Source organism: Poecile atricapillus, chromosome 25 (genome assembly GCF_030490865.1).
Source record: "Poecile atricapillus isolate bPoeAtr1 chromosome 25, bPoeAtr1.hap1, whole genome shotgun sequence".
Classification (NCBI taxonomy): domain Eukaryota; kingdom Metazoa; phylum Chordata; class Aves; order Passeriformes; family Paridae; genus Poecile; species Poecile atricapillus.
The window spans coordinates 333,174-353,553 of NC_081273.1; the positions used below are offsets into that span (position 1 = coordinate 333,174).

Sequence of the window (20,380 nt, forward strand, 5' to 3'; positions counted from 1 at the left end):
ACAAAACCATTGGAGACCTTCTCTGCCCTTCTGCCTCCTGTGTAGAAGTCAAGTGACTTATTAAAAACAAGGGCTCTCGACTCAAAGTAGCTTAGGAGTTATTTTTCAACCAGAGTGGAGCAGCTCATCTCACAGGTGGCAGCTGAATCATAACAGGCTGTACTTTGTTCTTGAAAGCTAGGAGTAAACACGTCCTACCCAAGCCACCACATGGCCATTCAAAATCAGAAGCCCATCCAGTGCATGATGCTCTTTTTCGCAAAAAACAGATTTCAAAATATAAGAGTAGGAACCTAAGAGAAGCAGCCAGGATGTAAAAGTTGCTCAAAACTAGGATAGTGATCAACAGCAAGACACTTAAAATCAGCAGCAACCACCTGAGACACAGTAAACTTCTGGGATTAGATGCAAGTTTCTTGTTTTCTTAAGCTTAATAATGTCAAAGCCTCCTGTTGTCCAGCAAGAAATTCGTAAGGATAGAAATGAAAGGGTCTTCAGAATGTAACCAGCTTTCAGCACTTGACTGTAGGTTAATTATTAATTTATTAATTATCAACAGAACACAGCAGGATTATCTTGATTATGTTTTGAATTTCGAGGCTCTTTCACATAAGCAATAGCAGGAAATTGCTTGCCTCCTTAATTTCTTCTTTTAACTTCACAACTAAAAGGACTTCGGAATGTCCTCACCTCCCTCCCAAACCACAACCTTTCTGCTGGCTCCTGGTTAATAAGTGTGCAAAACATGTACAAAACATGACAAAGCAGGACAGAAAACCTTTATCATTCCAAACTGTTCCTGAGGCATATAAACCGTAACTCAAGCACTTGCTTTCAAATGCTGATGTGTCCCACTAACTCAGTATTTATATCCAGCCACTTCTTTTCTTACTGAAATATCTGTTTTTCTTCAAAGCTGCCCTGAAGTGGGTTAGATACAGTACAGAAAGATCCACAATCCCAGCCTGAAGCCTAGCAAAAAAGTAACACACACAGAGCTCCAATCACAACAGTCCTGAACTGTACAATTTGGTTCTTTAAATGTATTATATTCTATAATACGTACCTTGGAGAAAACCACATCTTTAAAAAAAAGCCTATGAAAAAAGACCAGGTTAAAAAGAACCATCTTACCAAGATGATGGACAGGCTATTAGCCCTTGGCAAGCTGGAAAATTACTGTACACAAAACATGCTGTAGAGAACTGAAAGAAGATGGCAGAGATCTGTAAGGCTTTCTACACTTTTATTCTTCTCCTGATCCAACACATCTTCTGATCTCATTCAGCTTCAAGGTCATGTCAGAGAAGTCACAAATTCACCTCCAGTACATGTAAAATTCAAAAATATTTACATAGACAGATAAAATTGCTAAAGTAAAACCAAAACTAATGGCCAGGGTCGTGGGTTACAGTATATCTTCAGAAACCAAGAAACAACAGTTTGGGTGTATTTGAAAACATATTCCAACCTTATAAACCAAAGTATAGTTAGTTTCCACTGATAAAAAGGTTTATTTATTGAGGAAAACTAAAAGAGGATCTTTCTTGTGAACATCCAACTTTTTCCTTTCCACTACAGTCCCATTTGCAAACAGACTTGTTCACACAGTGACTTTCTGTATCTCCTCTCCCTCTCCCCCATGGTCACTCACTCTGTTACAGCAAAAGAACACCTTGACTCCCACCTTGTCTTTTACATGGATGTGAGTTACAATAACTCTGGTGCCCTGAGTCACTAGGTAACAGTAGCAACAGCCAGTAAAAAGGAGACATCCTCCCCATGATTTTGAAAAGCCACTGAATAACCCTTCCAAGCAACTTTCCCTGCTTAATGAAGATCCAGGATAACTACTTTGTCTACAACTGAAAATTCATAGGAACTGTATTTGCCAAAAGTCCTTTGGATGGAAAAAGAACAGGAAGACATTTCTTAAATCATCAATTCCACAGAACCTGGATTTACACATCTGGATTGAAACATCTTATTTTGCAGGTACAGCTTTTTTTTTTTTTCCTGTGGAATTTCTACCCAGATATTGCAGTGCTAACCATGGAGAAGCAAGGGCAGAACCCAGTCCAATCCCAAGCCATGGCTGGGGTTAGGCAGCCTCAGGTGGTTGGTTGGATGGAGGATGACAACAGGCTCAGGGAAGTTCCTAGGAAGTGATCCATGTTCAAACCAGTGCTCACAACTGATCCTGTGTCTGCTTTGGAGATGGAGCTGTTGTCACAACCACAGTGGACACTGCTTTAGTAGAGCCAGAGACTGTTCCCTGCTGGAGATGGGAGGCTGGAACTGTTTGAATTCGCACCTGTGTGAAACAGAAAGAAAAAAACTTGTCTCAAGAACAACCTGGTGACACGGTGATTGCACCTGCATTGTGCTCTAGTAAAGTACCTGCTTCTGCTGCCAACAAAAACTCAGTTTTCAGAACAAGACCAAGCACCAAAACCACTGCCAGAACAGAATCTGTCATAAGATGATCATTCCATCCACTGCCCACATAAGATGGTGACAGGAGATTTCCAGATTAGAGAGGAAGGCCTGAAAACTAGTTTGAATAAAGACCTGTATGTCAGCTGCTTTTACACATTTTCAGAAGGACTTGGATCTTCACTTCTACAGACTTGTTACTATCAGCTGTCAATGCAGATTAATTATTTGGAATTCAGGAGCACTATGTTTCCAGACAGAAAAATGGATATGCACAGCAGTTATGTGATTTCTTCAAGGTAAAGTGACCTACAGAAGCTAAAGTACAATGCACTAAGACTGCTAGAGTGTATAGAAAATTCCTGACAGGACTTTTGGTTTTACATTCGTTATACTGGAAGTGCTTCAGAAACATTTAAAAACAGTATTTGGATGGAAAGAAGGTAAAGGTGATGATTGATTCCATGTGCATAATGCAGACACTAAAACCAAACTGTGTGCCTGTTCTTCCACAACCCCATGTATCCAGTGTAAATCCTCATGGAGATGTTAAGTCATAAAATAGCAAACGGAACGATCATTCTAGGTGCCCTTACCTGCGTGGCTTGGCCTTGCTGCTGCAGCTGCTGTAGTTGCTGTGCAGTCAGAAAACTCACGGGCTTGTTCCCAGCAATCAGTTTAGTCCCTGCTGGCATTGTAGTCAGGATAATGTTTCTGCCTAATCCACTGATGCTAAGGAAAAATAATTGTTGAAACGTTAGTAAACAGCACAGCAGGCTTGACCTTTCCAACTCCAAACCATTCTTCAACTGCTAGCAGTTTATAGTTCTACCACATGTTCTAACCATTTTAAGTAGTGTGGTTTTTTTCCCGCCCCATAAAACTGGCAAATACATTAGTGACAAGTTTAACGTCAGTATTTGTAAGTGATAGAGAATTAATTTAGCACACAAATCACACCCATTAACTCTGGACCATGCTGGGTTAGCCTGATCAGACCTGAACACTTCTCAAAGCAAAAAACAGCTGAGCACTTGAAATATTAACTAAAGGAGACACTATGAGAATTTATGGAAGAATAAACAAAAAGCCTTCAATATTTGAATGCCAGAGGAATTCTCACTAAGGCAGTTAACTTCTCTTGAACAGAGAGATGGCTTCAGATTACAGATATTTTCCAGTGTGTTAATTCTTGCTCAAACTAACACTGAACAAATTGAACAGCTGGTTTCAAGGCACAGAACATCTTTTCTTTGGTGTATTTGCTAGAATTTGTGTCTCAAAATAAATAATGAAAAATTACAATCTCATTGCAGACACCATATCCATTCAGTTTCTTGCAGCTGATGGACCTGTTAACAGACTGCAATCCTATTCCAGCCTCCGCTTGCTAGCTCCCCAGGAACTCACTGAACACAGACCTTCCTCAGCCAATTTCTAAAGCAGAACTACAAGATGCAAAGCACTCACTTGGCACCGAGATTGCCCTTGATGATGGGGGCAGTGACCACGCTCTTGCCCTTCACTGGCTGGCTGATCACTGACAGAGGCACTGTGATCCGTGCTGGAAGTTTGCCCTGGGGAATGGGAAGAACACGTGAGGAGCCATGGGGAGCTCAGCAGAGAAACTGCCTGACAACACTGGCTGTTTTGTGGGAGTCCTGTGAGCAGAAACCAGCAGCAGCTTTGCTGATGAAATCTGCGCTCCAATTCAGGGTCCTTAAAATTCACCTCCCTCTCATTCACTACACAGCCGCCTGAACCCTGAAAATCCACATCAACTTTGCACCATCATGATTTTTATCCTTAGGAAACGAAGTTTAGCTACATAATTTAGTTTTTGTAGCCATGATAGTTTACGGTGCCTTCAGATCTGGGCATTAAAATAGCATTAAAGGGGGAAATCAGTAAAAAAGTGAATACAAGTAACAAGCACTTCTAGTTCTGAATGCTCTGTGATGCCATTCCAAGGGAAATTATTGCCAAAGTGAGGGGTCAAGACACAGAGCTGCATGAGGCAAGACTTCAGATATGCAAAGTTTATTTCATTCACTTGCAAGCAGAGATAAGGGAAGTATCTGACTTTTTGGAGGCATTTAGCTGCAATTTGAACACCATGAAATCAGTTCTAGACCCATACCCAGAATACAAGTTGTGGCTGCCCCATCCCTGGAAGTGTTCAAGGCCAGGTTTAGAGCAACCTGATCTAGTGGAAGGTGTCCCTGGTGGGACTGAATGAACTTTAATGGCCTTCACAACCTAAATCATTGTATGACTCTGCTGTATTAATTTGAGTCTCTGTGAATGCAAAGTGCAGTTTTCAGACATAAAACATCAGTGTATTTTGGCACCCCCCTTCTTTCCCCACCCCCAGTGAGAGCTCAGCATTACTCACTGCCTGGGATGTAGATACCACTGTGGTGCTGACAGGCACCTGCCGCACAGCCGTGGCTCCTGTGCCGATGGTTATGGGGGTCCCTGCAGCTCCTGAGGCCACAGCAACTGCTTTGGACACTGTGGCACTCACGGTGGGTAAGGAGGTGTGGCCTGTGCCAGCAACGTTCACCGCCGAGGATGATGGCACCTGCTTAGCATGAGTAGCTACCGTGATGGTCTGCCCAGCTTTGGGGGGTATCACCCCCAGCCCCTGCACAATTCTGATTGTGGCAGCTGGCTTGGCCTCCGTGGATGCCACTGTGGTTATGGCTTTGCTCTTCTGATCTGCCACAGTCATGCCCAGGGCAGGCATCAGACGGAAAGCAGAGCTTGTTGGCTCTGCAGTCTTTAAGTCAGGAGTCACTTTAACCACGGTGCCTCCAGCTGGGCTGGAAGAGACAGAAGATGCCGTGCTTGTCTTGGCTGGAGACTCAGCAGTCTGGACAGGGTTGGAGGTCACGTGCAAAGTTGCAGAGATGCCTTTCCCACCAGCACTGCTTCCTGCAGCTGCTGTGAAGAGGTCCTGAGTCAGTTTGACAGTAGTGACTTGTGACTTGGCCAGGGTGGCCATCATGTCTGGAGTGATGCGCAGCACTGTCTGTCCCTTTGCATCTGTGGTGATGGAGGACGGGGGAAGGCGCAACACGTCCTTCCCTTGGATCCGAAAATTGGTTGCTGTGAGTGGGATGCCACTTCCAGCCTGAGTCTTCATGCCAAGTTGTCCTGTAATAGCCACCTGGGAGAGATCAGAGAAATGTTTCTGTCAAACTAGGACAAGGTCCAAGGCACACTCAAAGCAGAATTTCCCAACAGGATGACATTTGCTTCCATTAGAATGCAAGTGGACTAAGACTAGCACTCACTACATTACTAAAAATCGTTCTGGTTGTGTATCAGATGGCATTCCCAATCCCATCTGAAATAAGAAATATTTGTGGGGCTGGTTTCTTTTCCAAAAAAAATGAAGGAGAGATCACTAAAGAACCTGCACAAACACATTTCACCTTATGTGAAAACAGGGCTCAAACACACAAAACCAGCACTGCGTCAGTCTCCACAGTCTGCCAACTCACACAGCATTACAGCTCCCAAATGTTCACATCTGCACAACAAACAGGAAATAATCAGGTCGTGGAGCCCAGTTCCTTGTCTCTCCCTCCCTCTCACCTGCTTGATGATGTTCTGGCCAGCCACATTCTGAATGACAGTGGTGGAGGAGGTGCTGGCAGCAGAACTGCATGGAGAGCTGGTAACCGGCTTCACAGCAGGGCTGGGCACTGCAGGCAGCCCTGTCACACTGATACCTGCCTGGCTGGCCATGGAGCTTCCTGCTCTCGGCACCTGCACGGGGCTAGTTTGAGCTTTTACAGGCAGAGTCATCACAGCCTACAGAAGAGAGGAGGAAGACTATGAGCAGACTACCACAGTAGGAATGGTCTAGTGATTCTTCTTGTATTGTACCTTAGCTTGCGAGTTCGGAGGAGTTCATGAGAATTCCCTTGCAAGGGTTCCAACTGCTTGGAATTGTACTGAGGCGGATGTCAGTCTCTTCTTCCAGGTAGCAAATGGCAGGACAAGAGGAATTGGCCTCAAGTTGCACCAGGAAGGTTAACTTTGATTTTATTTTATTTTATTATTTTATTTTTTTCCCCGAAAGGGCTGTAAAGCATTGGAACAGACTGTCCAGGGTAGTGGTGGAGTGACCATCCCTGGAAGTGTTCAAAAAAATGTGTGAATGATGCACTTGAGGATATGGTTTAGTAGTGAACATGGTGGTATTGCTGTGTTCATGGCTAGACTTAATGATCTTGACAGTCTTTTCCAAGCTTAACGATTCTGTGATTCTAAGTTCTATGGATTTTTTGTTATGCACAATTTAATGATGCCAGGTAAATAGGTGAAAAACAGCACTGAACAGTATTGCATAAGTAAAACTGTTTCTGTGCTCTTGCCTGCTCCGAATGAGCACCAAATGCCTGTGCATCACATCAAAACACTGCAAGTCAGATCAGATGTCAGAGCTACTGTACCCCTTCCAACTCACCTGAGGGAGCACTTTGGTTTGTGTAGATGTAGCTGGAACACGGACTTGAGGCACTGATGTGGGCTGCTGCTGGGTGACCACTGGGGCTTGCTGGGACACAGCTGGGAGGCTGGCTTGGGCAGTGACCACGCGGACCTGTGGCAGGCCTGAGGAGCTGCTGTGACTCACCACACGTGAGGTGGGCACTGGCCCTGGCTGCACCTGTGAGCTCTGAGCTGGGGACAGCAACGTCCCCAGCTGGGGCATGGTGGGGGAAGACACGAGGAGAACACTACAGAAAAGACAGAGCCAGTAGGTCAGTGAAGATGTAGGAAATTCACACAATCACAGAATCATTGAGGTCAGAAAAAATCTCTGAAAACATTGAGTCCAACCTGTGACTGATCCCCACCTTGTCACCCAGCCCAGAACACTGAGTGCCATGTCCGCTTGCTCCTTGGACAACTCCAGGGATGGGGACTCCACCAGCTCCCTGGGAAACCTCTTTCAATGTCTAATCACACTTTCTGTGAAGAAATTCCTCCTGATGCCCAACCTGAACCTCCCCTGGCACAGCTTCAGACTATGGCCTCTTGTCCTGTTGCTGTTTCCTGGGCGAAGAGTCCAACTCTCATCAGCCTCCAACCTCCTTTCAGGGAGTTGTAGAGAGTGATAAGGTCACCCCTGAGCATCCTCTTCTCCAGGCTAAATAACCCCAACTCCCTCATTACTGAATTATACAAATTACTGAAAAACAGCCAGCAGCATTCCTAAGTGACATAGGGGACAGAAGCAGTACCTCTGGCTGGGTTTTGCCGTCTCTGACCCAGCACCAGCTACACTCTTGCTGACTGCAGACACCGGTGGAGGTGAGATGGGTGTTGCAGGCAATGCAGGTGCAGTTGGTGTCACAGGAGTCACAGGAGTTGGTGGCATGCTGGAGTCACTGAGGCTCAGCTGACTGGGCTCTGCTGTGCTGGTGGGGAGGGCTTTCACAGTGCCCTCCTTACTACTCGACTTCTACAAAGAAACCACATCCAGCATCACAAAATCTGGGGTTGATTGCTGCACCCTACAGTAGGCTGAGCACTTCAACCTGAGCTCTGTATGGTGGTGACTGACACCTTGCTGCTAAATCCTGAAATCAAACATGACTGTCTGCCTTTCCCCAGCTGCAGCCATGGATGAATTGGTGTGCCTGGCTGCTCCTGCTCTCAGGGAAAAGTGTACCTCAGTTGTGACAAACATTCAGAACATGCAGATTTCCACCTTGGTTAATGTGCCAATAGACAAGTACTTCAGACATATTTAATATCAGACATCCAAACCCTGACAGCTTCAGCACTGCAAGGGAGAGAACAGATGTGTTCCACACACTCTGTTACAAATTGACCTCAAAACTAGTTCTGAAAGACCATCCCTTTGATAGGGAGCACAAATGAGAGGATAGCAGCAGGAGCTGGGTGAAGGAAAAGTTCCCTCTCTCCCTCTTCATTTTGTGCACTGACATTCATATACATTATGAACTGCTAACTCAAACATGGTAATTTTCATCACCTGCTATGGATACAGATTTTATGGATTCCATTAAGACTAATGTTCTTCTCAATCCCAAAAACAGCTGTGCAACCCTGAGCAAAGAAATCTACCATTTTAGCTGGAGGTTTTGGCTTCTGAAGAGCTTTCTTGGCCTTTGCTGCAGCAGCTTGAGCATGATGGATCCGTTCTGCAAGGACAAATTAATGGCTCCTGAACACCAGCAAACTGATTTAAGGAAGAGGCTAAGTAAAAACTGCAGTCTTCTTCAGAAAAGGAATTAAACACACACAGTCACGTAACAGTGTGAAGAAATACATCTAGTAAATTAGCCAAAAAGGCTGAAAATAAGACACATAAGAACACACATCTGCAGTTTTTGCACATGGGATGGTATTTTTCAAACAAATGCTTCAAAGTGACACACTGCTCTCCAAGACTGGGTTTAAGTGCTGAAGGGCTAACATGAGCAAACTGACTAGAAAAAAAACAACAAACTAGACTGACAAATTCGTGTTCATTATCCATCTTTATAAACATTTTTAATTCTTATGATATGACCAAACTGTATTGAGAGACCGCCAGCTATTCACCAACCTTCACAGAAGTAATTGTGAACACCGTTTATTTCTATCTTTAGCACACCTTTTATAGGGTTCTACAGGGTCTGCGGGCTAAGCAAGTTACTATTGGCTAATACACACAGGTTTACATTTTTTCTCCTACACACAAGGATATTGTTTTGCTTTACTCTCTCTTCTGCAGGAAGGTTTCAAGGACTTTAGCCTTTAATATCACGACTTATTTCAAAGACTGGTTTGTACAGTCAGGCCTTTACTAATATATAAAATATATCAACAAAACTGGGCTTACCAAACTCTTCCTCACTCCTGTCCCGGTGCAGGTAGATCCACAACTTCCGTCCAATATCGTATTTCACACAGGGATCTTTCTCATAATGCAATCGGTCCAGAGCACCACTAACAACAGTGTTAACCTGAAGTTCAGAATTCACAGATTACAAGATATGCCTCATTGGACTAGCCAAAGCTGATGAATAGAAAAGTGATCCTATTTAGTATAAAACCTGAGTAAGCTGTGAGCAATCTCCATCTGAGTGAGAACTGACTGAGAGCAGATGTTGCAGCACAGGATAGCATTTGCCACCTTGAGTTAAATGGAGCTTCCACCAAAGCTCTGAAAACTGACTGTTCCTCAATCTAAAATGTAAGCAGCTCTATGACAGTGTTTACTCTGTGGCTTTCCTAGATACTTTTTCATCATCCAAAGTTGGTGCAGATTTGCAGCACCTTGCCACAGTAGTACACAGCTCCCTTCTGCTCATCACAGCAGCATAAAAACTATTGGCCCTACTGCCTGGGTCCATGCAGTGTATTTTTATGAGAATCTGAGGGCAGACATGACATCCAGCTTACCTGAGCACTTGTGACATCTGGAGCTAGGAACTGGGAATCTTTGAGCAGCTCACAGATTTCAGCTCGAGTTCCCTCTCCATTAGGAAGGCGAGCAGCAGCATCACGAACTGAAACACAGAACTAGAGCCTAAACTTCCAGCTGTAACTGGGCATCAGTACTCAGGTACTCCATATCATGCTCCAGATACGTTTTGGGACTGCTCTCACAGTGCCTACTTACTCACTAATATCTAGCTCCTAAAATCCCTCAAAAATACGAGGAGAGATTATAAAGGATCATTTTAAAGTACATCAGCCATACCGTTTGTCCTAATAGCAGTGAACTTGGGGAACAGCATTCAACCCCAATGCAGATTCCTAAAGTAGTTGTTTGAGGGGTCAGAGGAATGGCTTTCTTCTTTAAAAAAGTTTTTTTTGGCTATGACCTTACCAAGGGACAAAATGGTGACATATGCTGGTCTGTCTGAGCGCAGGAGAGAATGTTCCCGGGCCTTGTTTAAGGAGGTTTCCTTGTCAAATACCCCCTTCACAGGACCAACAACTGACTCGAAGCCATGCATCCGGAAGGTGAAAGCTTTGTGGGGCTGGCTGTAACGGTAACGCTCCTGGAGGTGGACACAAGAGCATTGACTTTACCAGGAAACATACAGCAAAGCCTTATGTTATATTACAAGGTAAGTTGTTATCATACTCTAGAGAAAACCTTTTTAAACTAAAGGCTCAAATACTGCTATATAAACTTATTTTGGATCAAGAAAATCACAAACTACTTCATGCAAAATAAGATGCTCCTAAGAAAAGTGTGCAGGTACAACACATTCACAATCAAGCAACTGTACAGACTAGAAAGGTGCCAGAAAATACAAGCAATACACCTTTTGTTCCCTTCCTCTTTGTCCTTGTATCTGGCTAAAGAGACATTTCCAAAATTTAACTTGTAAACTCCGTTGGGCAGACAGCACATGGAGAGAAGGGGGAAGAATGCCCATCATGTGTTTTCCCTCTAATTCCCACTTGCATCTACTACAGACAAGATAACTAAGTGGATGGGTGCACTTACTGACAGTAATTTTCGCTTGCACACATACATGCCCAAAAAATAAAGAGACAAGTCATCCTCCGATGGCGGGGGATGGAAAAGGCACAACCGACACTATCAATTTCATTATTTTTATCCAATTACTTTTTACCAAATTAATTTTACCCACTGGAAATACTGATGGTTTTGAAACAAGCAGCTAGGCTACATCATTAGCAAGTTTTATGCAAGGCCAAGATACCAACTTCATGGCAGAAGCAACATACCAATTCTTCACATTAACTACATTTGTGTAGAGTATAAAACTGCCATCCCACACGAATCCTGGTAGTTTAGTGGCCAACTGTTTTAGCAAGTGCCTTTAAAATGAAGATTGTCTTCTTACCTGCTCTTGAAACACTCGTTTCTCCTCTCCAGTGCTAGGCCGGACTACATAGTCAGTCCTTCTGAAACAAAGGAACCTTCAGTTCAGAGCACAACAAGCCCACAACTGTCCCAAAAGATGAATTCCCTCATCCTTCTGCAAACTGTTCTGAACAAAATCTGAATGTATTTATAGTAACAAAAGTAAGCCCTGCAGAGATCTTCAAATATGCTGTGTGCACTACCCAAAGGCAAGCAACAACTACAAATCTCATTAGCAGAACCTAAGCTAGATTGCAGCTTTGCTCTAATAATATATGTGAACTTGGATAAAATCAGTCGACTTTCTGAAGTCCAGTTACTGCATTTATAAAACCAAACTATCACATTTTCTCCGGCCCCATGATGTAAAATTGTTTTATTTTAAGATCCAGAGGCACAAGGCCTAAACCTCCCAGCTTCAGCAGCACTACAAAGACTTTCAAACTGTGTTACACACTTACACTCTGGGCAGTGGCATGGCATCCAAGCTGTCTTCATTTTCCTATTGAGAAAGAGAGAAATGTCAGTGTTGGGTAGAACACAGTCAGGTTTCGTGCCCCTCGAAGGTGATTTTTGTCTGACTCACTTTGAAAAAAGTCTGGTCTTTAGTCTCCAACCAGAGATGAAACAGTGCTGCCAGTTCCTTCTCATGATCTTGGTAACTACCTAGTAAGAAATCATGAAAATGTAAAAATAGAAGTCTTTTAATTCTTAGGAAGCCAGCTTCTTTTAATTCCCAGTCCTCTCCTGTTCCCTTCCCTCCTCGATGCATCACCAGTCACAGATGTTCAAACTGCAATATTTGAACAACTCCAGGCTTTGGAAATGCTAAATCCCAGTGATTCCCCTGTGCTGGTACAAAGGATGGTGCTTCAACTCCGAGCACAGAAGGCAAGATGCTGTTTGGGACACAGTCACCTGTTCACACTTTCCAAAGTAATCCCAATTACTGAATCCACGAGCAGAAACACTTGCCTACATAACCTCTACCAAGAACTCTGAAAGGGATCAGAGGAAAAGCTTCCTGACTCCAAATCTCTGCAAATATGATCACTAGAATCACTATTATGATCACTAGAATCACCATAGTTAAGAATGAAAAATTCTGTGTAGTAATTAAAGAAATGAACATAAACACAAAACATCTGTAATTCAATCAGTATGAGTTCATTGATCATCAATTTGGTCTTTGATTCCCACTTTTGAAAATGAGAATAATATCAGTTTGCTCTACAGAGAAGCTTAATTCCTTTGCAATTTTAATAATCACTAATTACTCTGAAACATCAGAAGTATGCTCAAGAGAAGGGAAAATATGAAGGTGTTCTGACAAATTTGAAGGCTGACAAACATGGTTAAGCCAGCAACAGAAAGAAATACAGCCCAGTGTCTTTGTTTATGCTCTGCTGCTGATACTGATGTCATGTGAACACCTCAAATTCAAAACACGTATTAACTCAGCTAAAAGAAAAGAAAGTGTCTAACCATGGAATTAACAGCTCTGTTTGTGCTTCTCTCCAGGATACAGCAAGATGAAAAGCAAACTCCCGGAGAAAACAACAAACCTTTACTATAGTACATGTCATAGAAGAACACAAGGTACTCACCAAGCAATTTCCACTGCTGAGTTTTTTCTTTGAATTCAACAAAAGGTGAGAAGCTGGAAGGAGCATCTACAATGACAAATGTGCATGTCAGGGACATTATAAAATGGTCCAACCTCAAAATCCTACATTGGTAATGCAAACTGTCAAGTTAAAGATTCACAGTGACAGATGGAGCATTTTAAATTATTATGTAAGTGCATCTCTAAATTTATCCTTGTCCAAAGGGAAGGTGAGCATCTCAGAGTATGAGGGCAACCACAAGGACAGAACAGAACAGGATAATGAGCCTTCCAACAACAGGCTGTCAGCTGAGAGCCTGTTCCTGCTGTTCACCATGTTCAGACCTGCTATTTAGTGCACTGGGATGAAAAAATTGCCCGTTGAGAACTTTGTCTTCAATATGAAGAAGAAAAAGAAATATAGGCCCCAGGGACTGTTACTGAACAGTGAAAAAACATGGGGCTCATGGGAACAGAACTTGGGATTTACAGTACTCATCAGCATTATGGACAACATGCTGTAAAGCCACCACAATCTACTCTGTCTCTATTTTTAAAACTTCCCACTAAGCAAATCAGAACCACAGAATAATTCAGTTTGCAAGGAATGACTAAACTCAGCTGGTCCAAGCCCAAGGTGGGCCAGCCTCATGTTTCATTGGATTGCTCAGGGAATTATCTAGTTCATTCTTTATTATCCCCAAAGACAACTACAACTTCACACTGTGGGGGAAGAGACTAATTCCTTCCTGCTTCAAATACCTTGCCTGAAGGTACGGTCTGAACTTGGGAATGATGCTGGGTCGTATCTACTATCCACATGCAAAACAAGTCGACCACAATCAAGACATGTCAGCCAAAAAGCCTATAACAGAAATGCTGCCAGCAATACAGGGATTTATCGTGGTGATGAATGAAAAGATGAGCTATTATACAAACCAGCACTGACTACAACAGAGGAACAAGCATCATTAGTATTTTTACATCTCTTCTTACCTCTGCTGTCGCCTGCCAAATACTGCAAGGCAGGTAAAACCAATTCAGACCAATTAGGGGCAAAGGAAAACCAGTTATTTAGTGCACTGGCATGAGAAGATTGCCAATCCAGAACTTTATCTTCAAGCTGAAGAGGAAAAATAATTATTTTATTAATGATCTCATACTTTAAACTATGACTGTCTTCACAGAAAATAAACCAGCTGAATGTATGCAGGGAACAAAAAGTGAATTGTTATGTAAAGATACTTTTACAAAAATGTATACATATACTACATAAAAGTATATAAATATATACTACAAAAAAGTGTCATTACTATGTATGTGAAATAATCACCTGACTTTTTCAAGTAAACACTGCACCAAAGAAGGGGAAAACACTTAACCATCTCTGCCCTTAATATATAAAACATACCTAACCATGATCTACAGAATGGATATGGAAAGACTCACAGATTCAACTGACTAAATTCATGAAACACGTTAAAACCAGAATGTGGTAGCACTCCCACAAGGTTTAATTTCTTTAACATGTAATCTAAATCTTATTATAATTTACAGCAAACTAAGTCTGGAGAAAAATCACTATTACAAAGGTATAAGCTCCTCTATTCTTTGATTTTGCTTCCTGCAAAGATTTCCAGATAAGTGGGTGGTTGCTTACCACAGAGAGAGTAGCAGGTCCTTCCACAAACAGTATCTCCAAAAGAAGGAAAAAGAAGCTGGATGATATTTCATTTATTTCAAGGCATGGTTTCATATCTTCAAGAGGTCTTCAAATGAAAGAGAACACAAGCAGAGTAAATTCCCTGAGAAATATTCACCTCCATATACAAAGTTGAACACCATGCATTTCACACATCCCAAACTGCACAAAAACACAACCTGCAAAAGTCCCACAAAAATGTGAGCTGAAACATGCTCTTTTTTCCCTCCATGCAAGGTATTCAGGGCCCTTTGAAGCACTTACTCCTCTTTGACAGATGACAGAGGGAGAGGAGAAAAATTCTGAGACACTGATGTAAGTCCATCTGCATTGCCAAGAGAGTCAGCCAAATCTTCCACCTCAGATTTAATAATTTTCGGCTTCTTTTTTTTCTTATCTTCCTTGTCCTTCACCTTTTTCTTGAGGGTCACAAGGTCAAATAAGGCTTTAGATATGATAGAAGTTAAAAAGAATAATTAGACAGCTTCTCACTATACCTAAATGAGAGTCATAAACTATTTAAGTATGTATCTAGAAATTGTGTGCACTCGTTTACACCTCAATCATTCCACCTTCCCAGCTGTTGTCATAAATCTTTACTTTTCCCCTCAACAGAAAACCTTTAGTTTATAAACCAACATATATGAAATGGAAGAGGCAAAGGATCTACAGACTTGCTAAGGAACCTTTCCTTCCAGCATTCACTCGAGTCATGATGTCCTCAAGGGTCAGGTCTGTCGTGACTAGATCAGGGTGATCCTACACAGGACAATGGGAGAGAAATTAAACTGAGAAAGGACAGTGTTAAGACAGCAACAAGGCGAAGATGTACCCAAGTACTAAAATGTACCAAACTCAACCAGGATCAGCTTATTAAACCATTTACTGCAATAAAAGTTGGGAAGTCTTCTAACCCTGACATCCAAAATTTTGTCTCCCCAAAACATGTAACTAAAATTATAAAATCCTTCTATCCAGTTAAACATGGCCAGGAGCAGCATCTATATGCTGACAACTGAACCCAGGTTACAATAAAGGGCTGATGGGTGGGTGCACACAAAAAATAGCAATCATTTTGTCACCCAGAAGTACCCTGATCTTCGTGGCAAAGAAATAAAACCATCAAAGATAAAATCTGGTCCCATCCCCAAGACTTTTTGACATCTTACAGGTTGACGTTTTCGTTTCTCATGGTGCTTCTTCAACATCATCTTTAAATCACTTTCCCCAAGTTCTATCTTGTCTGCAATGAAAATAATTATTTTCAGAGTTTTCCATTATTGTTACTTTCCACACTTCTTAGAATGCCATTTTCTATCCATTTACACTTCCATCAATCTCCAAATTCCAGTAACTAATTTCTCCATATACGAATTTCATTCATTCATTCATTCATTCATTCATTCATTCATTCATTCATTCATTCCAATGTTTCATTCAGTCATCAGATTTCACTGCTGTTGCAAGCATGAAAGAGAAGTCAGAAACCAGTTTGAAGAGTTTGCAGAATTGATTACAGTCACTTTAGGGGGGATTCTCAAGTATTTTGAACTGGACTATGCTAATGCTTCAACCACTAAAGACAAAATACAACAGAGGAATCAGTAGTATTACAGAAACTATGACTCTTGTGTTCAAATACTGGCCTTGAAAGAAGAAAAAGATTAAACGGGGAAAAGAGCCAACTGTTGTGGATACTGCAAAAATGAAGCATTACAAGATTTCCCATCAAACAACAGATTTTAAAGGTGATTTCTTGCAGGGTGTCAAGGTAATTCTCCCCCCTTTACCCATACTGACCCCTTGTTTGGTTCTCACCTGCAGTTTTCATGTCCAAGGTTGACAATGTGGGGATCACTCTGAGGGGAACTGGTGGACTTGAACAACGTGCTGGAGAACTTGGAGGCCAAGAGATTAAATCTAAAACAGAGATATAAATTTACTTCTGCAAGACCCATCACCAATCTGTGTAACTATTACCATGTGTTTATTAGATCCCAGCCAGTGGAAGTAGAGCTCAGAATCCAATTTTTTAGCAAAGGCTCTGTCCCCACGTCAAAAGTGTGTCTTTTTTCATTCATACCTGGAGTCTTTAGTTTAGCCCAGGGCATTACCTTCCTCATCAGAAGACAAGGCAGTGTCTCCACATTCCTCTTTCACTTCTCTCAGGATCTTCAAGTAGCGCCGGTGTGTCCGTCTGTCTCGTTCTTCTGAGTCGTATGTCGGTGGGAAGTGCTTTCTCCTTAGGGTCATGTCAGGGCCTCCTTTCCTGGCTAATTCCAGCAAGTGCTGAAGGGAGGGATTCATGTGACATGTCAGCTACAGTGCTGCAAGCCAGTACAGATAAGCCCAGCTCAGATACTTCCAGCAAGGTTACCATGCAGTGCCATCAGCACCTCAGATCTGTACAAGGATCAGTATCTGCCACACACAGGACTTTAAACCAAGCATTTTAGACCATCATTTAAAGGGGAGAAAAAAACCCCAGGTGAAATTCCTACACCTTCCTCTGCGCACATTTTATGTGGACTGTTGAGAAGAACTTAAATCATTGGTGTAAGGGGTGGTTTCCACACAAATATATGACAACAACATAGTACACTGTCTCTTTTTGAAAAGAAAAAAAAAATTACCACTCACAGCTACAGAGGAAATAACTTCCTATGTATTCCATATAGCTGCCCAATGAAGTTGTGGATGTCCCCTCCCTGGAAGTGTTCAAGGCCAGGAGCAACCTGGTCTAGTGAAAGGTGTCCTTGCCCATGGCAGGGGATTGGAATGAGATGAGCTTTTTTTTTTTTTTTCTTCCGACCCACACCATTCTGGGATTCTCTATTTCCCACAACATTGTAGGGCATTTTATAAAGACAGATATTCTTCTACATCCCTACATGATTAAGTGTAATGAAAGATAAATGAGCAACAAACACATTTCAGCTGGCAACAATTTGAGAAATATCCATATGATAAAATATCCACAGAGGAAGACTTTACCAGGGATTTATAGGCATGAGAATTAGAGTTTTGGATCTACATTTTTTCTAACTGTATTTAGCAACTGTACTTGTTTCAGAAATGGTAAACAAACAATGGCAGAATGACTTGTTAACAAAATAGTAAGTTGTAAAGGGGCAAGTGCAGGAAGTGGGGAGAAGGTGGACATGAAAAGAGGACAGTTACACACAAGTGAGAGCTATGAGAGTTAGAATCTGAAATCTGTAAATATAGCAATGGGTCTGGAGTTCTTTCTGGGCCACTGGAAAATCCAGAAGCATTACTCATTCAGTTCATCAAAGGAAAGGCCTCAGAGAACTGTGACTGTACCAAGACACTTTATAAAAACAAGTTATTCATCCCAGAGCACACTCACATTGCGGGAAGCGAGGATCTGCTTGAGCAGCCTGTAGAAGTACTGCTGCTGGGCACTCAGGTAGCGCTTGTACTGCGACTTGTAACAGAGCTGCCGGTACTTCACCACCTCAGGATTGAAGTGGCCATCTGTAACAAAGACAAAACACACACCTGGGTTTTCAGCTGCTAGCTGAGAAATTGCCCCAAACCTGCAGGGAAGCTCATGAGGCTGACTGACCCCGGAAGAGTTTCTGGGCAATGTGCAACGGGTTCCCAAATCGAAAGTTCTCCCCACTGAACAGTGCTGAGATGAGCTTGTTCTGATGCTCTCGGTTGTTCTCAGGGAAGTGAGGCAGGAATTTTTTTAGGTGCTCTTGCTGCTCATCTGTCAGGACCTCCTGCCATGTTGACAAGCTGACAACCTCAAAGAAGATCTCAGGCTAAAGAAAGCAAGAAACAACAGTAAAGAAAATGCAGCCACGTCTTTGACCATTTTCTAGCCCTTCATACTTTTTAAGTAACTCCAGCCATGAGACAGTATTTTATGAAACACAGGAAACAACAGAGCATAAAAAGGAAAGGTCAAGAAATCGATACTACTAACAACAAGAAAATAAATTCACAGCTTGTAACAATCTTCTTAAAGACAATTTAAAAACAATAAGAACATAACAAAATTGATTTAAAAGATATTGTCCTGTAATCAAAGACATTTTTGACACTTTTTCCAAGGCAGTCAGAAACACCTCCCCTTTTCAGTTTGCTCTGTAAGCCCCAAAAGGAAGTTAAACACATCATTTATACAGAGGTTATGATAAGGTGAGGTGTCTCAGCACTACTCACATCCTCCAGGAGGTCCTCGGGAAGACTGACCCGTGTGGTGCCCAGCATGCAGTCCTCCATAATCCGTGCACAATTGCCCTCCAGCTCCAGGGGGTCTGTGAGCATGTGATCCAGGGAATCCATCCTCCACCTCTCCTGCTCCTGGACAACGACAGCAAAACCCTCAACGAACAGAAATCCCAAGCCCAGATACATCCATCCCGATGTAAGGAGTGATGGACGAGCCACCTTTGATGGGTGGTTGTTTAAATGGAAGCTATAGAATTGGCCTGCAATATCTCTATACATACATAGCAAGGTTATGCATATATACATGTGTCTATATATATATACACATAAGTACACACACACACACACATATATATACATATTTATATTCATATATGTAGAAAGTACACATATAGATATATAGAAACATTTACTCTTCAATTACAACACAAGTCATGCCAATGGAGAAGTGCTTTTCCAGGCAGGTAGACTGGGAAGTACAGCTGACCCATCTCACTTTCCTTCCCACCTGCAGGAACTGTTCTCAACACTGCTAAACACCAGGACAGACTATATATAAATCCTGAAAGCGGTTTAAATGTGCAGAACCGAAGGTCAGGTCTAAGGTGGGGTTTGTCTAAGGCTGAAGGTGTGACAGGGCCAGGAGCCCCGTCCCCTCCGGCGCGACACAGCCAGGCCTTCTGAGCTGCAAAGAAACGCATGAAACACGCGAAATAAAGGAAAGGGCAATAAAAAAAACGCTAAAAAAGGGGTGGGACAGCGAAGAAAACAGATTTATTTCATACCCCTCACGCGGCCCGGCCGAAGGCGGAAGGCGGCGGCGCTGCCGCGCCTGCGCGAACGCCCCACCGCACTGCGCGTGCGCACGACCCCGAGTCGCGCCAGGCCGCGATAGCGCAGCTGCAGCGCGTGGAAGTGCCCTAAAAATGCGGCAATTATGAAATGCTGAAGCCAACTATCAGTCGCAGATTTATAGGGCTTGACTGCAGCCCGGTTCAGTGGATTAGTCATTGAGATGATATGCTAATGTAACAGTAAAGTGTTGAGAAGGCTGAAGATTTTAAATTTTAATGCAGCAAATTTTCATACAGCAAAGAGGTTCTTCCTGGGTCTCCACTCCTTTACCCACTGCCAACCCCCTCCAAGGACTCACATTAACGGTCTCCAGAATAACAGTAATTTAATAAAATCTTCACAGGTTAAGATTCAGGATTGCAGGTGACAGTACCTGACAGCAAAAACGTGTTCAAAGCAATGTACAGACAATCTCTAATTCGTGACAAAACCTGGCCCACGGTAAATCAGAGTGCAGATCTTACTCAATGAGCAAGAGACAGATTCAGCGCCGATGTTACGGTGGACTCTTCCCTAACTTCTCCCTGTTTTTAACTTGTTCAAATACTTTCTTTACATTGAGGTGGAGCTTGAGTGACTTGAGTCACACATCTTAGTGAGTGATGGTCATACCTTGGGAGTGGATATGTTAGAATAGTACCCGAGATAACGCTGGGATGGGACATGAGTCACTCCTAGAGGGATTCTGTCATGGTTTGTTGAT

At 42.6% G+C, this 20,380-nt stretch overlaps 1 protein-coding gene across 6 annotated transcripts; it reads right to left on the minus strand.

Annotated features, from left to right (window-relative positions):
• Positions 1-1,070: 1,070 nt before the first annotated feature.
• Positions 1,071-19,668, minus strand: NFRKB (nuclear factor related to kappaB binding protein). Of its 6 annotated transcripts, none has more exons than XM_058857258.1 (27): positions 19,608-19,665; positions 19,331-19,507; positions 18,814-18,954; positions 18,209-18,410; positions 17,990-18,117; positions 16,734-16,908; positions 16,438-16,539; positions 15,789-15,862; positions 15,306-15,378; positions 14,884-15,064; positions 14,578-14,686; positions 13,914-14,040; positions 12,919-12,984; positions 11,898-11,977; positions 11,773-11,813; positions 11,292-11,352; positions 10,298-10,472; positions 9,868-9,974; positions 9,305-9,428; positions 8,545-8,621; positions 7,695-7,915; positions 6,917-7,187; positions 6,040-6,258; positions 4,832-5,608; positions 3,907-4,013; positions 3,033-3,168; positions 1,071-2,314 (listed from the first exon to the last, which is right to left on the minus strand). In XM_058857258.1, exons 3-27 carry the CDS (start codon positions 18,934-18,936, stop codon positions 2,189-2,191), a joined length of 3,882 nt encoding a protein of 1,293 aa, XP_058713241.1. In that variant the 5' UTR covers positions 18,937-18,954; positions 19,331-19,507; positions 19,608-19,665; the 3' UTR covers positions 1,071-2,188. The 6 variants fall into 6 exon arrangements, 5 of the variants coding, with proteins under 5 accessions (XP_058713241.1, XP_058713240.1, XP_058713236.1 ...); XM_058857257.1 differs by having other exon boundaries at positions 1,072-2,314; positions 11,292-11,349; positions 15,294-15,378; XM_058857253.1 differs by having other exon boundaries at positions 1,072-2,314; positions 15,294-15,378.
• Between the last annotated feature and the right edge of the window lie 712 nt (positions 19,669-20,380).

What these genes read in the sequence shown, in the direction of transcription:
- NFRKB (XM_058857255.1), bottom strand. Translation starts at nt 18,936, where the DNA reads ATGGATTCCCTGGATCACATGCTCACAGACCCCCTGGAGCTGGAGGGC. An exon ending in AGAAACGAAAACGTCAACCT is followed by an intron (nt 15,379 to 15,788) that starts GTAAGATGTCAA and finishes TGTCCTGTGTAG; the next exon opens with GATCACCCTGATCTAGTCAC. An exon ending in AACGAGTGTTTCAAGAGCAG is followed by an intron (nt 10,473 to 11,291) that starts GTAAGAAGACAA and finishes GTCCACCTCCAG; the next exon opens with GAGCGTTACCGTTACAGCCA.